Below are 17,667 nucleotides of genomic sequence, written 5' to 3'. Positions count from 1 at the left end.
CCTCTTTTCTCTAAAAAAATTGAAAGAAAAGTTAACAAATAATTTATAAACAACTAAACTTTATAGCCAAAAAACACACTTCCACATAAAGAACTCATACGCACAAGTATAGGTATGATACGTGGATTATTTTTAAAATGTCATAAAAATAAAATAAAATAAAATAAAATATAGACAAAATTGTTTAATCAACAGTATTAATTATTTTTAAAAAAGATAATAAATTGGTGCCTATAATTTTTGTATATATAAAAATATTTGAATAGACAAAATCTTTTTTTGTTTATAAATATTATTTTTGTTTTTTCATTATTTATAAAAATATTGTAATCAATATTAAATTTATTCCCGATATTATTCAATATTTTGACCAGTAACTTCATGTTCTCGTCATTATTCAATATTTGATGAATAAATTCATGTTCTTATTATTATTCAATCTTTTGATCAGTAACTTCGTATTCTCGTTATTATTCAATATTTTGATCAGTAAATTAATGTTTCTGTTGTTATTTAGTATTTTGATCACTTTTTCCATGTTCTTGTCATTATTCAATATTTTTATCACTAGTTTCATGTTTACGTTATTATTCAATATTTTGATCAGCAACTGCATATTCATGTTATTATTCAATATTTTGATTAATAATTTCATGTTCTCGTTATTATATAGTATTTTGATCCGTAATTTTATGTTCCTGTTATTATTCCATATTTTGATCAATAATTTCTTGTTCCTGTTATTATTTAATATTTTGATCAGTAACTTCATGTTCCTGTTACTATTCAATATATTGATCAGTAACTTCATGTTCCCATTATTATTCAATAATTTGATCAATAACTTCATGTTCTCGTTATTTTTGAAATAAAAGAGTATATAATATATTTCAAAAAATCAGTATCAAATAAGGCGATCAAGATAGATCCAGCCCCAACCTATGTATACAAACTATAGCATGAGCAAAGCTAGCTTACTCCTATGCTTGGGTTTCATCCACCCTCTTTGTACAATCATAGCAATCTTTTTCCTAACAACACTATTTGTATCATCAACATTGTTCCTATCAAAAATATTAGTATTTCTATATATCCACAAAGCATAAACAGCTTCAGCAATCGAGAGTTTCAACATATTCTGCTTGAAGCCTTTCCCACAAGTATGGCTAGTTAACCACTTGATTTCCTCCATCCAGTTGAGTGGTGTATGCCTGATATGCAACCATTGAAGGATGTCCTTCCAAATAACAGAGCAGATTCTGCAATCAATCAAGAGATGATTGAAATCTTCAGGGGCCTCATTACAAAAGCTACATTGCTCACTTTGCATAAGACCAAGTCTTTTTAATCTCACTTTAGTAGCCAAGTGATCTTGGCAAGCCAGCCATAAACACACCACAGATCTAGGCCTCGCTTGATTGTGTTGAATTAGACTGCTCCAGCTCACACTTGGTACAGCAGGGATAATACAATCATACATTCTTTTCATGGAAAACTTACCAATGTTCTGCATCTACAGCCAGGTTTGATGGTGTTCATGAACATCACTCCTTCTATCTAAGATTGCTCTCATGATCCATATGCTGGTGGAAGGTGCAGAAGCAGTCCAGATAGTATTCCTCTTCAGGTAATATAAGTGCACCCACTTTACCCACAAGTTATCTAACTTCATGGCAATATTCCATAGGCACTTTAGCAAAGCAACTTGGTTCCAAATGCCCATATTGATGATGTTCATACCTCCTTGTTTGATAGGTCTGCAAACCTGATGCCAAGCAACAGGACTCTTTCGACCCTTATCTCTGCTTGTCCACACAAATGCTCTACATATTGCCTCAATCTTGTGGATATCTGCTTTGGACAAGGGAAAGCACATCATCCAGTATTAAGTGGTGGCCAAGAAAATACTTTTTACAAGAAGCATTCTTCCAGCAATGCTCAACAGTTTATGAGACCAATGCTTAATTCTACTAGTTATCTTATCAACAGGTGGCATATAGTGAATTAAGTGAAGTTTTTTACTAGACAGAGGAATCCCAAGATACCTGACAGGTAAAGTGCCTTCTCCAAACTGGGCCTGCAACTTGAGTCTCTCAATGATGTCCTCCTCCATGCTACTGCAGAACATTTGATATTTCTGAGGGTTCACATTAAGGCCGGTAGAATCTGAGAAAGTTTTAAAGGCCTTCAGCATGCAATTCACAGAATTATAGTCACATCTACTAAATAGAAGTACATCATCTGCAAAAGGCAGATGTGTAATGCCAAGTTTCTCACATTTGCTATGATAATGGAACTCAGGATCAGTTTTCATCTTAGCCATAATCCTCTGCATGTATTCCATGATGATGACAAAAAGCAAGGGGGAGATGGGATCCCCTTGCCTCACTCCTCTTTTGGCTTCCAAAATATCAGAATATTCTCCATTTATGTTGAATTTGTAGCTAACAGTAGAAGATCCTAGCATGATTGTAACTCGGTGAACTGACTTTTATTTTTAATCGCAAACAATGTTGCGGTGAGCATGAGTCGCCACCGTCTTTTATTTTGTCCAATTTTAGGAAAGGTAAAAAGTACAGAAAAAGACCTTTTAAAAAGAAAACGGGCTCGGGGGGTAAGTTATGAAAAGGGAAGGTGTAAGCACCCTTTTCATCCGTAGTTACCTACGGGCTCTTAGTTTGCTTAGCTCATGTTTGTTTTTGTTTGTTTGAAAAGAGTTTTTTTGAATAAAAGGACTTTAGCTTAAAAGCGTAGCCTTTGTTTTTGAAAGGAGTGTAAAAGATAGTTTTGGATTTGAGCAAGCAATCTAAGAGCACTACCCTAATAGTTGGTCTTTTTCTATGCTTTTTAAAGTTCCTAGGACTATCCGTACTATGTAGAAGTAGGTAGTCCTTTTATATTGGACGTGCGGGTCATCGAAGGGTCATCGAATCGTCATAGAGACTATCCATACCATGAAGAGGGTAGGAAATCCTATGAGATGTGAATAGTCATAGAGGCAACCAGTAAAGATGCCTTAGCAATCCGAAGGGACTATCATCATTTATCAGAGGCAACTCGAGGGACGAGATCATTTCATCGTAGGCAACTCGAAGGGACTATGATCTTTATTTCGAAGGGACAATGATGATTTTTAATTGTAGGCAGCATGTGCTAAGGTATCCCTACACTTCAAGGGACTTGACTATTATTTTCCGAAAGGCAACCAAGAGGGGCGTACCCTAGAGGTGAGTGTGTGCGACAATCACGTGTGTTAAATTCAGTTATTTTTTATTTATCTTTGATTTGAAAGTGATCTATCGGTTGTTTTTAAATCTTATCATACAATCCTAAACATACATCTAACAAGTATATAGTGCAGAAATTAAAAGCGCGGAAAGTAAATGTCCTACGCTATTACATGGCTTTGGGGTAATTACATAATTAGAGGTGCAGAAAATAAAGTCCTAATTAAACTATTACAAATCCTGAATAGAAATTAAAAGCTTGACATATACAGGTTATAAATGGTGAATGTTCATAAAGTTCAAAAGTCACGGTCTCAAGTGGTACCTCACAAAAACAAGAAAATGTTAGTACGGATAAAATGATAATGAGAATTAATAAAATATAAATAATTATTGAATAAAAGAAAATAACAATATTAAATTCTAAAAAATAAATATTTTTGGTATTTTTGATATGAGAGAAGATATAATGACTTGTTTTTTTTTGATATTTTAAAAGAGAATAAAATAAACCAATTTAAATTTATTATAGTTAGAAGATTATTTACAAATTAATTAATTCAGTCGAAGAATAATCTTAAAAGTTATATACAAGTTAATAAATCTAGCCTAATCAATTAAAGGTAAATTAAATTAATTACAAGATTAAAAATTATTTTTATTAAAAAAAGGAAAAAAATAGATTAACTAAAAAATGAAACATGGACGTGGCAATATCCATGCCACCATTTTCTTAAAATTTGTTTTGTATTTTTAATAATTAAATGGAATAAATATTTTTATTTTTATTTTTTTTACGAGTTTGTAAGACTAAAACAAATTAATCTAAATCAAAAGAAACCTAATAAACTAAAGAACTAAATTAAATAAAATATTTTTCTGTTTTGTATGTTTTAATAAATAAACTAAACTAACAATACAAATAAATAAATAGAAACAAAGAAGCACAGCATTAGAAACCATCAGGGGCGGTACACCCCTCTTCACCGTATTTTTGACTTTTCAAAACATGCATGTGGCCAATCGAATCGCAACATGTGGCATAAATAAAAAAACATAAATAAATAGACAAGGATAATAACAAACCACAAGATCATGTTTGTATATCAGCCACACAAAAAATGAACACCCACATGATACATACATGTTCCTCTCATCTTCTTCATATTTCAAGATCACCATTTTTAAAGCTTATCCAACAAATCTCAAAAACATCACCATAGCCAATGGAATTCTCATCAAATACAAGGATTAACATAAATGAAAAGAATGGAGGTTACCGATTGCGAGAGATATCGATGAAGGTTGCCGCTGAAATCGAAGGTGGTGTAGCAATGGACTCGCGGCTGTGCATAGTGTCTTCGAACGGTGAGCAGGGCGACGAGATCTGACGCGGCAGCTGACTTGTTGTTGTGTCGGTGATGGATTTGCTTTTATTTTTGTTCTGATGTTGTTTTCCAGTATTCACTATAAACCTGTATCAAAACTTTTTACAATCTGAATTTATTGTTAGTGTAAAATCGACTATTATCATGGTTATGAATTTGTTTAAATTGATTTTTGGGAAAATAATGATTCTACAAGTTTATTAATGGTTTTGGTTATTTATAATTTAGTTTTATGTACCGGTTGCTATTGTGTATGGATGCAGAAAGTGATTTTGATTTTACAGGTTTATGATGAGTTTGTGAGAAGGAATGAAAGTGTGAATTGATATGTGTACGATTGAATGATAGTAGTGATAAATTAGTAATTTGTGTAGTGGTTAGGGGGAATAAAAGATGACAAAATTATTAGTGTGAGATATTGAAAGTGTCTGAAAACCAGAATTGGTTTTCTACGTGAGAGAATGTATGGGTTAGCAAAAGTTGTTTGTTGTCCGGTCCCCCGTGCTGAAGAAATGTTCTCAACTTATAGAGTGAATGGGCGAATGTTTATGGCAAAAAAAACATGTTTTTGATGACCATGAAAATTAAAGATTCTTTCCTTGTTATTTTTAAAAGTTTTCCAAATTCATGAGATCATCCCCTTAATGGTGGTTAAAGGTCTTTAAAGAAATTGATTTGGCTTCTAGAAGCCTTAAAAATGGGCGCCCACTTTTTGTCATCTATTTTGTTTTGATTTTTTTTTATTTTGAATGAAGAATTTCGTAAATTAAAATAAATATATAAAAATGTAATTAAAGAAACAATTTTTGTGGGTTTTGAAAATAATTTAAAAAATGGAAATAAAGTTAGAAAATAAAAAGGGAAAACATGTTAGAAATGGGGTTCGAACCCGGGACCTTGCACCCGTTAACCTTACACTCTTACCAAATGTGCTATATTATTTGTTCGAAATAAAAAACCAATTGAAGGTTTATGAAGTGTCGGCCAACATTTTCTATTTATTAAAATATAAGCAATTTAAGAGTAAACTGCTATATTTTAAAATAGATTTTAAATCGAATATTTATAAAATTCAGGATGTCAATGTAAATGAACCCGAGATTTTATAAAATCCAATTTTTTGAAATAGCTTCGAATTTTTGAAAAGTGTGGGCAAATTTTGGGGTATGACAGCTGCCCCTGTTCAATCTTCTTAAACCTGAGGATGTAGAGTGGTTTGTATGCCAGTCGGAATCTGAAGGTAGAAGAGGATTGAACACTAGAATACCCAGGAATTTGCCCTAGCTGAAGTAGGGACTTTTGTCGGAGATGGGCTTAAAGATGCCATCCGGAGGTTGGCAGAGAACTGTCGGAGATGGGCTTGAAGATGCCATCCAGGTGTATGATGGGGATGAGCTTAAAGACGCCATCCAGTAAGTTATGCACAGTAGTTGTTTGAGTGTTGATCGTGTCATTACTGTTCATAGTAAATGAATTAGATCTTTGAGAATTTGATCGTGTCAGTACCGTTCGTAGTAACTGAATTAGACTTAGGAAATAGTTGATCGTATCCACATTGTTCGTGATGATGGAATTAGATCTCTTTAAAGGTCGATCGTGTCAGCACCGTTCGTAGTAACCGAATTAGATCTTAGAGAGATAATCGTGTCTACATCGTTCGTGATGATAGAATTAGATTCTCTTGTCGTGTCAGTACCGTTCGTAGTAACTGAATTAGACTGGGAAGGTCAGTGATCGTGTCTACACCGTTCGTGATGATAGAATTAGATCTCTGGGAGTTGACCGTGTCAGTACCGTTTGTAGTAACTGAATTAGATCTTTGAAAATGATCGTGTCATTACCGTTCGTGGTAAATGAATTAGATCTTTAAGCGTTGACCGTGTCAGTACCGTTCGTAGTAACTGAATTAGATCTTTGAAAGTGATCGTGTCATTACCGTTCGTGGTAAATGAATTAGATCTTCGAGCGTTGACCGTGTCAGTACCGTTCGTAGTAACTGAATTAGATCTTTGAAAGTGATCGTGTCATTACCGTTCGTGGTAAATGAATTAGATCTTCGAGCGTTGACCGTGTCAGCACCATTTGTAGTAACTGAATTAGATCTTGGAAAATTGGAGATTTTGTTCATTTGTCTGTACCTGTATTCTGAAAAAGGGTAAGGTTAATCTTTATACAATGTCATGATGCATGTATGTATGGTATGTTTTTTTTAAATGAATGAGAGTGTTATGCTTATGCTGTGAGGTATATGATGTATGAATGCAAAATGTTGTTTAATGATGACAGTAAATTGTATCAGTGTTTTGCGGGGAAAATAAATCCCTGACTGTTCAGCACTCTTGAGAGATTATTTGAATCTCGACTTGACTGCCCCAGATGAATGGGATAATACCATGTCACGTCCTTTGTGTATATTGGCCTTTAGCCAACTGAGTCTAGCGTAAGAAATATTTTTTCTTTTTGATGCGCTTTTGAAGCAACATTGTCTGTCTGGAGGACTTTCTGAGCAACCTGCCCCAGTATCATGAACTTAGGAACAATGCCCCTAATTAATCTGGGTCGGAGGTAATTTTCAACTATGCTTGGGTGCATGCCCCTGATTGTTCAACACTTTTGAGAGATTCTTCGAATCTTGACCTGATTGCCCCAGATTGACTGAACTATTACTCTGCTTTTGTGCCCCTGAGGGTGATCAGAACTTGAGATATTCTCGCTCGAACTCAACGGAGTTCTGAAGACAACTTGTCCCTTGAAAGGATTAAACTTTTCATCTGCAGCTCATGATGGAAGTTTTCCTGGTGTCAAGTACTTGTTCATATGCAAAGAATGTTTAGTATGAGAAATATAAATTTAATGCAAAGTTCATGTTTGTCCTGAAGTTTAAAAAAAGAAGTCTTTTTTTTTTTTTGAAAGGATGTCAAACATCGATTTTTTTTTAAAGATGGTGTGATACCAACTCAAGCGTTTAGCAAAACTCCTAGGAGTCGGTTTACCGTATTCTCGTTTACAGTATGCTTTCAAATTAACCCTGCTTCAATTAGGACTTTTGAGGGTTGTAATGTGGCCAAGTTCACGGTTTTAGAAGAAAGGATTTTTAGACTCAAAATTTTATTGGTGCCCACCCCCTTCGTGATGTTCTCCAACCTAAGTTCAGTTAACTCGATGCGAGTATTCATCCTTCAAGAGGAGCTTGAGACGATTGAGGAATCAATTAGGTATTTGGACATGACAGTCACTTTACCTTTCATATTTTGTGTCTGATCACACGACTTGTTCTTTGAATTTATAGTCACACGACTTTGCCCTTTTGTTGAGGATCGCTTTTTTGTTTCCCTAACTTTTGCCAGGACAAATTCTTTTGAATTATGATTTTGATGTCCAGCGGGATGCCCTAATTTTTGCCTAAGTCACTTGTTTTCAACTTTGTTGACTTAGCGGGCTTTCTTTTCTTTTTCTTTTTTTTTTTTTCGATCCATTCTTTTCTCTTCTTTTTTTTTGCACAAATCGTGTGACCCTGAGACGTCTTCGATTGATTGGAAATATTGTGACTGCCTCATTTTTTGATTGATGAGGGATGACCATTGTGGTATTGACTTTTCCTCAATATTTTGAAAGATAGCCATTGTTGTATCCTTGGATGCGTGCTCCTTATGAATGTTGAACGCTCAATCAGATTAACTGAACACTACCCTGCCCCTAGGTTAAATGTGAGGGTTTTTTCGTATAGAAAAGAAACTCCTACTTCAAGGCTCAAAGGGGTTGACAAGGGATTAACTTCCTTATATCTCCAGTGTTTGGGAATTTGAAACAATGCCTGTACATCATCAACAGGGTTTTACTCGAAAGCACACCATTTGAGATTATTGGTATTATGCGTTCGTCATTCTCCCTTCAGAGTCATCATGCTTTATCACTGAGAGTTTGGTATCACAAGCAAATAAAAACATATTAGAGCGAGAACGAATGAATTTTTCCAAGACAAACATATCCAATGCATCGTTATTATAGTTCAAAAACAAACAAGTATTGCATATAGACAGTATTGAACAAGAACAAGAAAGATTACGCATGAAAATGCATAAGAAATTACGAATTGCCAACATTGAGGAGATTTTCTCCGTATGGACTTATTGCTTCAGAAGGTCCATTGAGTCGAAGGAGAACTTCAAATCCGGCCTGCAGGTGTGAATATGATAGCCTTTGCATCAATCAGGTCTTGTACCTTATCTCGGACTGGTTGGCAATTATCAATCGACTGACCAAGTGCCACAGAGAGGAAACCAAACCAAGTGTTCGTATCTGAACTACAGATTACTTCTAAGAAGAAGATTCTGACGAAGCCACAAAGGAGTTGTAAGTATCAAGCTTCAGGGATTTGAGGCAGAAAATGATAAGCTCGTTGTCTGGAAACCTGTTATGCAATGATATGTATGCAAATGCATATGCAATGTTTTAAAGGATCTTTTTGGAACCCAATTTGCAACATTGAAATGTAGTTGCAGCTTTGTTGAAGAACTACGACTTCCATCTTTGAACGTCCTTCTTTAAGAATCAGGCTCACCATATCCAGTGGGTCATAGCCTTTGATTCAGGGTACGTTACTTTTGAGTTTAAAGGCATGTGGCTAAAGGAAAATAAATCCTCTTGCCCCTTGATAGGAACTGTACCTTTGAATTTGAAGGTATCTGGCTAGAGGAAAATAAATCCTCTTGCCCCTTGTTAGGAATCTGGATTTTGATGATAGCACCTGGAATTGCGCGCCCTAAATACTTGTGATCCTTGAAAAAGGTTAATTAGGTGATAGGGACGAGTAAGTCCTACAAAGAGTTCAAGTTGTTAACGTACACACAAATCGTGCGAGGAATTCAAGCTGTTAGCGTCCACATTAATCCTGCCAGGAAACCAAATGGTTAGGGTATAAACAAATCCTGCAAGGAAATCAAACAGTTAGTGTATAAACAAATCATGCAAGGAAACCAAACGGTTAGATAATGAATTCAAACAAGTCACACAAGTAGCCTTAGGTTTAAAGGCTTGCATGAAGTTCAAAGGTAAGTACCCTCCCCACTGAAGTTTAGTTGGTTCAACCTGTCCTAGATAAAGATCGGGTTCTAGGATGCTCATATCCCTGATCTTTCTCGTGGGCATTGTCTCAACATAGCACTCAATCGGCCAGCCAAAAGCATCCCTTGAGTCCAATCTCAATGAGTGTAGCATCGAGTATCAACCGGCTTCAGTCAGGAATCCAAAGCCAGCCATCTCGCTACTTCCTATAGGCCAAAGTCAAGTTCAACTAAGGTTCTAAGGGCGAATTAGTGCTTGTGACACCACGCGGTAGCCAAATGTCTCCTCGATCATATTCAAGGGCCATCAGGACAAACCAAAGCGTCGCACTAACGGTGGCCACCAGTTCAACCATAACGATACATGTCGTACAGTTTCCCTAGTCTCATGCCACATACTTAAGGTACACTAGATCCGGGTGTAGGACCTTTCACACAATAACAAACCCAAGCAATTCCCTTAAAAATAAAGCATACAAACAAACAATTAAAAACATTTATAATGAACTAAGCCCTAAGGTAAACCCCTCTTAAAGAATCCCCAGCAGAGTCGCCAGTTCTGTAACTCGGTGAACTGACTTTTATTTTTAATCGCAAACAATGTTGCGGTGAGCATGAGTCGCCACCGTCTTTTATTTTGTCCAATTTTAGGAAAGGTAAAAAGTACAGAAAAAGACCTTTTAAAAAGAAAACGGGCTCGGGGGGTAAGTTATGAAAAGGGAAGGTGTAAGCACCCTTTTCATCCGTAGTTACCTACGGGCTCTTAGTTTGCTTAGCTCATGTTTGTTTTTGTTTGTTTGAAAAGAGTTTTTTTGAATAAAAGGACTTTAGCTTAAAAGCGTAGCCTTTGTTTTTGAAAGGAGTGTAAAAGATAGTTTTGGATTTGAGCAAGCAATCTAAGAGCACTACCCTAATAGTTGGTCTTTTTCTATGCTTTTTAAAGTTCCTAGGACTATCCGTACTATGTAGAAGTAGGTAGTCCTTTTATATTGGACGTGCGGGTCATCGAAGGGTCATCGAATCGTCATAGAGACTATCCATACCATGAAGAGGGTAGGAAATCCTATGAGATGTGAATAGTCATAGAGGCAACCAGTAAAGATGCCTTAGCAATCCGAAGGGACTATCATCATTTATCAGAGGCAACTCGAGGGACGAGATCATTTCATCGTAGGCAACTCGAAGGGACTATGATCTTTATTTCGAAGGGACAATGATGATTTTTAATTGTAGGCAGCATGTGCTAAGGTATCCCTACACTTCAAGGGACTTGACTATTATTTTCCGAAAGGCAACCAAGAGGGGCGTACCCTAGAGGTGAGTGTGTGCGACAATCACGTGTGTTAAATTCAGTTATTTTTTATTTATCTTTGATTTGAAAGTGATCTATCGGTTGTTTTTAAATCTTATCATACAATCCTAAACATACATCTAACAAGTATATAGTGCAGAAATTAAAAGCGCGGAAAGTAAATGTCCTACGCTATTACATGGCTTTGGGGTAATTACATAATTAGAGGTGCAGAAAATAAAGTCCTAATTAAACTATTACAAATCCTGAATAGAAATTAAAAGCTTGACATATACAGGTTATAAATGGTGAATGTTCATAAAGTTCAAAAGTCACGGTCTCAAGTGGTACCTCACAAAAACAAGAAAATGTTAGTACGGATAAAATGATAATGAGAATTAATAAAATATAAATAATTATTGAATAAAAGAAAATAACAATATTAAATTCTAAAAAATAAATATTTTTGGTATTTTTGATATGAGAGAAGATATAATGACTTGTTTTTTTTTGATATTTTAAAAGAGAATAAAATAAACCAATTTAAATTTATTATAGTTAGAAGATTATTTACAAATTAATTAATTCAGTCGAAGAATAATCTTAAAAGTTATATACAAGTTAATAAATCTAGCCTAATCAATTAAAGGTAAATTAAATTAATTACAAGATTAAAAATTATTTTTATTAAAAAAAGGAAAAAAATAGATTAACTAAAAAATGAAACATGGACGTGGCAATATCCATGCCACCATTTTCTTAAAATTTGTTTTGTATTTTTAATAATTAAATGGAATAAATATTTTTATTTTTATTTTTTTTACGAGTTTGTAAGACTAAAACAAATTAATCTAAATCAAAAGAAACCTAATAAACTAAAGAACTAAATTAAATAAAATATTTTTCTGTTTTGTATGTTTTAATAAATAAACTAAACTAACAATACAAATAAATAAATAGAAACAAAGAAGCACAGCATTAGAAACCATCAGGGGCGGTACACCCCTCTTCACCGTATTTTTGACTTTTCAAAACATGCATGTGGCCAATCGAATCGCAACATGTGGCATAAATAAAAAAACATAAATAAATAGACAAGGATAATAACAAACCACAAGATCATGTTTGTATATCAGCCACACAAAAAATGAACACCCACATGATACATACATGTTCCTCTCATCTTCTTCATATTTCAAGATCACCATTTTTAAAGCTTATCCAACAAATCTCAAAAACATCACCATAGCCAATGGAATTCTCATCAAATACAAGGATTAACATAAATGAAAAGAATGGAGGTTACCGATTGCGAGAGATATCGATGAAGGTTGCCGCTGAAATCGAAGGTGGTGTAGCAATGGACTCGCGGCTGTGCATAGTGTCTTCGAACGGTGAGCAGGGCGACGAGATCTGACGCGGCAGCTGACTTGTTGTTGTGTCGGTGATGGATTTGCTTTTATTTTTGTTCTGATGTTGTTTTCCAGTATTCACTATAAACCTGTATCAAAACTTTTTACAATCTGAATTTATTGTTAGTGTAAAATCGACTATTATCATGGTTATGAATTTGTTTAAATTGATTTTTGGGAAAATAATGATTCTACAAGTTTATTAATGGTTTTGGTTATTTATAATTTAGTTTTATGTACCGGTTGCTATTGTGTATGGATGCAGAAAGTGATTTTGATTTTACAGGTTTATGATGAGTTTGTGAGAAGGAATGAAAGTGTGAATTGATATGTGTACGATTGAATGATAGTAGTGATAAATTAGTAATTTGTGTAGTGGTTAGGGGGAATAAAAGATGACAAAATTATTAGTGTGAGATATTGAAAGTGTCTGAAAACCAGAATTGGTTTTCTACGTGAGAGAATGTATGGGTTAGCAAAAGTTGTTTGTTGTCCGGTCCCCCGTGCTGAAGAAATGTTCTCAACTTATAGAGTGAATGGGCGAATGTTTATGGCAAAAAAAACATGTTTTTGATGACCATGAAAATTAAAGATTCTTTCCTTGTTATTTTTAAAAGTTTTCCAAATTCATGAGATCATCCCCTTAATGGTGGTTAAAGGTCTTTAAAGAAATTGATTTGGCTTCTAGAAGCCTTAAAAATGGGCGCCCACTTTTTGTCATCTATTTTGTTTTGATTTTTTTTTATTTTGAATGAAGAATTTCGTAAATTAAAATAAATATATAAAAATGTAATTAAAGAAACAATTTTTGTGGGTTTTGAAAATAATTTAAAAAATGGAAATAAAGTTAGAAAATAAAAAGGGAAAACATGTTAGAAATGGGGTTCGAACCCGGGACCTTGCACCCGTTAACCTTACACTCTTACCAAATGTGCTATATTATTTGTTCGAAATAAAAAACCAATTGAAGGTTTATGAAGTGTCGGCCAACATTTTCTATTTATTAAAATATAAGCAATTTAAGAGTAAACTGCTATATTTTAAAATAGATTTTAAATCGAATATTTATAAAATTCAGGATGTCAATGTAAATGAACCCGAGATTTTATAAAATCCAATTTTTTGAAATAGCTTCGAATTTTTTGAAAAGTGTGGGCAAATTTTGGGGTATGACAATGATCCATTCAATAAAAGTCCTAGGAAAGCCAAGGTCATATAGAATACATTCTAGGGACTTCCAATCCACCATGTCATAGGCTTTCTGAATATCAAGTTGCAGCGTACATTTAGGAGTGCCCTTCTTCCTTGAGTAGCCCTTCAAAAGTTCTGTAGCAAGCAGTATGTGGTTGTGGATTTGTTGCCCTGGTATGAAGGCTGCTTGGCTAGGGTGGATAATCTTAGTGAGGATCTTGCTCAGTCTATTAGTTAACACTTTAGAGATGATCTTATAGAAGTTAGTACAACCTGCTATAGGCCTATAATCTCTAATAGTAGTAGCTTTAGCATGCTTAGGTATAAGGGTAACCACAGTGCTATTAAAGGCTCTATACAGCTTACCTTTGAGGAAAAATTCTTGAACAGCAATTAGAACCTCTTGCCTTATGATGTGCCAACAAGACTTGAAAATTTTTGCTCCATAGCCATCAATCTCAGGGCTTTTCAGGTCACCAATGCCATTAAGGGCCTCTTTTACCTCTTCTTCAGACACCTGCTTCACAAGTTCTAAGCCTTGTTGCATAGTAACAAGCTTTCCTCTTCTGATGGCCTCAATGTCCACAAGCTTGAGTAATCTGGCTTTGCTACCCATAATGCTAGTGTAGAATCTCGTTACTTCTTGCTGAATATCTTTTTGCTCAGTGATAGTTGTACCATCCTCAAGCTGCAACATATCCATGCTTCTATTTTGACTCTTAGCCTTTATGGTGGCATGATAGTAGGCAGTATTACAGTCATCCTTTTTCAACCAGTCAATCTTGGCTCTTTGTTGTAATAAACTCTCTTCAAGGGTGTTCCGTTGATTTATTGTTTCAGTGAGATCTCTGACTTTGTTAATCTGAGCAGTATTCCACCTATCATTTTGCAATTCCATTTCGGCCTCATCCAAAGCACCTCTAGTTGCATCCAGTTTAAACCTTAACTGGGATACAGATTTACTGAACTTTGTAAGCACAGGTTTAAATCTTTGGAGCTTGTTCCACAGGATATACATGGCATTACCTGTAATAGGCTCTCTCCAGCTATTCTCCACTACCTCCTTCAAACCCTCCATCTCAGTTAGGCAGTTCAGGAATTTGAACCTTCTTGCCCTTGGCCTGTAATTCTTGTGCTCCAGATACAGTAATGCATGGTCAGATACACTTGGAGGTAAGCACTTAAGCTTTAACTCATTGCTATGCTGAAACCAATCCATGTTACCAAGAACTCTATCAATTCTAGAGTAAATAATCCCATCACTCTGTCTATTGTTCCAAGTGAAATAATCTCCACTACTGTCCATTTCACTTAAATCAGTCATGTTCATCATCTCATGCAAATCTCTATACTTTGCTTCCTTAACCATCCTACCACCAATTCTGTCCTGAGCACTCATCACATTATTGAAATCACCAATAATGCACCAAGGTCCCTGAACTGTAGAATGTATATTAACAATAGTATGCCACAGAATCTTCCTTTGAGCCAAGGTATTGTGAGCATAGACTGCAGTCAGGTAGTATTGAAACTTACCCTAATGATCATATACACCATAATGTACAACCTGATTTGTACTAAGGATCTTCTTTATATCATACTTGTTAGTATCCCAGGAAATCCACAACCTACCATTAGCGTGGTTAGTGTAATTGTCTATGTACATATTATGTAACTTCAGTTTATCTCTAATACTCTTAGCTTTAAGCTCTTTAACCATGGTTTCAATGTAAATCATAATAGCAGGATGCATATAGCGGAGACGGGAGCTAATCTCACGCAATTTACCTGATTTGTTCAGCCCCCTGACATTCCAAGAAGCTAACATGGATCACCCTCGATAGACACTAGAGAATCCTTCATAATTCCTAGTGCATCAAATCCATTTAGACAGTTTATAACATCAGACACAACAAGGGAGATTTTCTTACCTTTTTCTCTTGTAGCTTTCACCAAGGTCCAAGGAGTCTCATCCTTATTCTTTTCATGGCTAACCTTGGTGGGAGTTCCCTTCTCAACATTGACATTTTGTGCACTAGGTGTGGATTTGGTGTTCTCCTCTGAGGTATTCACTGGGATCAGAGGCTTAGGTTGCCATTTCCTATCCACTTTCCTAACCGGTTCCTTGCATTGGTGCCCTATCTTCTTGCATTTATCACAGAATTTGGGTCTCCACTCGTATTCCACCATTTGTTTGATCTTTCGACCATCACAATCTCTGATGGCAATCTCCTTAACAAAATCCTTAGTGACATCCACCTCCACTAGGATCCTTGCATAAGATACGCGCAACTTGCTAGTTGTGCACTCGTCCGTGACCAGTGGAACTCCAATGGCGCTTCCAATCTTGCTAAGACTTTTTGCCCCCCAAAGATACAATGGAAGTTGTGGCAGCTTCACTCAAATAGGAAGTGTCCTCAACATATCTCTTTTCAAGTTGAAATCTGGTCTCCATTCTTGAAGCAGAAGCGGAACATTCCTCAACGTATATGGCCCCTTCATCAGAACCGCATCCATATCATCGTGTGAATGGAACCGGAGGATGAAATAACCATCGTCGTTATAATACAGATCCGTTATTATATTCTCGTTATTATTCAATAGTTTGATTAGTTACTTTATATTTTCGTTATAATTGTTTTAATTTGGTGTTTTAAAAAATGATAAAATTATGATTTGGTCAAAATTTATTTTCTATAGTTTACATCATCAAAATTTATTCGAATTCGTTCACACTTTTCTTCTCCTTTATTTTCATAACTTTCCATTTTCATTATTAATATTTTATTATTATATTTTTATGTTAACATGTGGACTAAAGTTATTTTTGATTAGTATGAAAATAAATTATTCAAAATTGTCACCAAAAATAACTAAAAATAGAGTAAAATTATCTAACATGAGTTGATAAAAATCAAATGAACAAAATATATATATTTTAATTAAAGCTAGTTTGCAGGGAAAAAATGTAAAAACATTTATTCTAAAGTAGACGAATTTTAACTATGAATAGATAGAAAATTGTAGGAATAGGAAAAAAAACTTAAAAATACACTAATTAGTTAGTTGATTGTAATACCGATGTTATAAGTAGCTATGACTTCATAAAAATTTCAAAGTGTGTAACTTTATGCATCAATTTATTCTTTTATTATAACTCACTAGTGTCTTACCCGTGCGTTCGCACGGGTACCCGTCGTTTTCGCGCATTGTGATTGAGAAAAATAAAAGATATTAGTAAAAGATTAAGTTTTGGTAAAATTGAAAAAGTTATAAAAATAGTAATATTTTATTCGACAAATTATAATGAAGGAGAAGTTTTAAAATCGCAATTCACAAATTATAATGAAGAAATATTCAATAAAATTATATAATTCAATTAGTGATAACTATTTAATATAATTGATTAAACTACACACTATTAGCCTAATCTCAAACTATCAGCTAAGGAGAATCGATTATTTTTTGCTAGTTAAGGAGAAAAAATTAATTATTTTGGCTCAATTATAACTACAAACTATCAGTCAAATCTCAAACTATCAGCTCTCTCTTGTAGGCCAATGAGAAACCACTACAAACTCCATTTATAATAATGATTCATTCAAAATACATAATTAATAGAAAAATACTTTGACCGGTTACTTCATGTTCCCGTTAATATTCATTATTTTCATAAGTAACTCTGTATTCCCGTTAATATTTCAAATTTTTTTCCCGTTAATTTTCAATATTTGGATCAATAACTTCATGTTCTTGTTAATATTCATTATTTTAATCAGTAACTCCTTGTTCCAGTTAATATTCATTATTTTGATCAATAAGTTCGTGTTCCCGTTAATATTCCAAATTCGTTTCCGTTAATATTCAAAAAATTTATCAGTAACTTAATGTTTTTGTTAATATTCAAAAATTTATTAGTAACTTCGTGTTCCTGTTAATATTCAATATTTTGTCAATAACTCCGTGTTCCCGTCAACATTTATTATTTTGATCAGTAACTTCGTGTTCCCGTTAATATTCAAAATTTGTTCCAGCTAATTTTTAAAATTTGGATCAGTAACTTAATGTTTTCGATAATATTCAAAATTTTAATCA

General features: G+C 34.4%; 1 protein-coding gene across 1 annotated transcript; it reads right to left on the bottom strand.

The window, feature by feature from the left end:
- Nucleotides 1-952: 952 nt before the first annotated feature.
- On the bottom strand, nucleotides 953-1,480 carry LOC131625336 (uncharacterized). The gene has a single exon (XM_058896202.1). The coding sequence runs from the start codon at nucleotides 1,478-1,480 to the stop codon at nucleotides 953-955; it is 528 nt and encodes a 175-aa protein (XP_058752185.1).
- Between the last annotated feature and the right edge of the window lie 16,187 nt (nucleotides 1,481-17,667).

Source organism: Vicia villosa, unplaced genomic scaffold (assembly GCF_029867415.1).
Source record: "Vicia villosa cultivar HV-30 ecotype Madison, WI unplaced genomic scaffold, Vvil1.0 ctg.000205F_1_1, whole genome shotgun sequence".
NCBI classification, from domain to species: domain Eukaryota; kingdom Viridiplantae; phylum Streptophyta; class Magnoliopsida; order Fabales; family Fabaceae; genus Vicia; species Vicia villosa.
This window is presented reverse-complemented; position numbering and strand designations above follow the sequence as displayed.

Excerpts from the sequence above, each read along its gene's own strand:
- LOC131625336 (XM_058896202.1), bottom strand. The coding sequence starts at position 1,480 with ATGTATGATTGTATTATCCCTGCTGTACCAAGTGTGAGCTGGAGCAGT.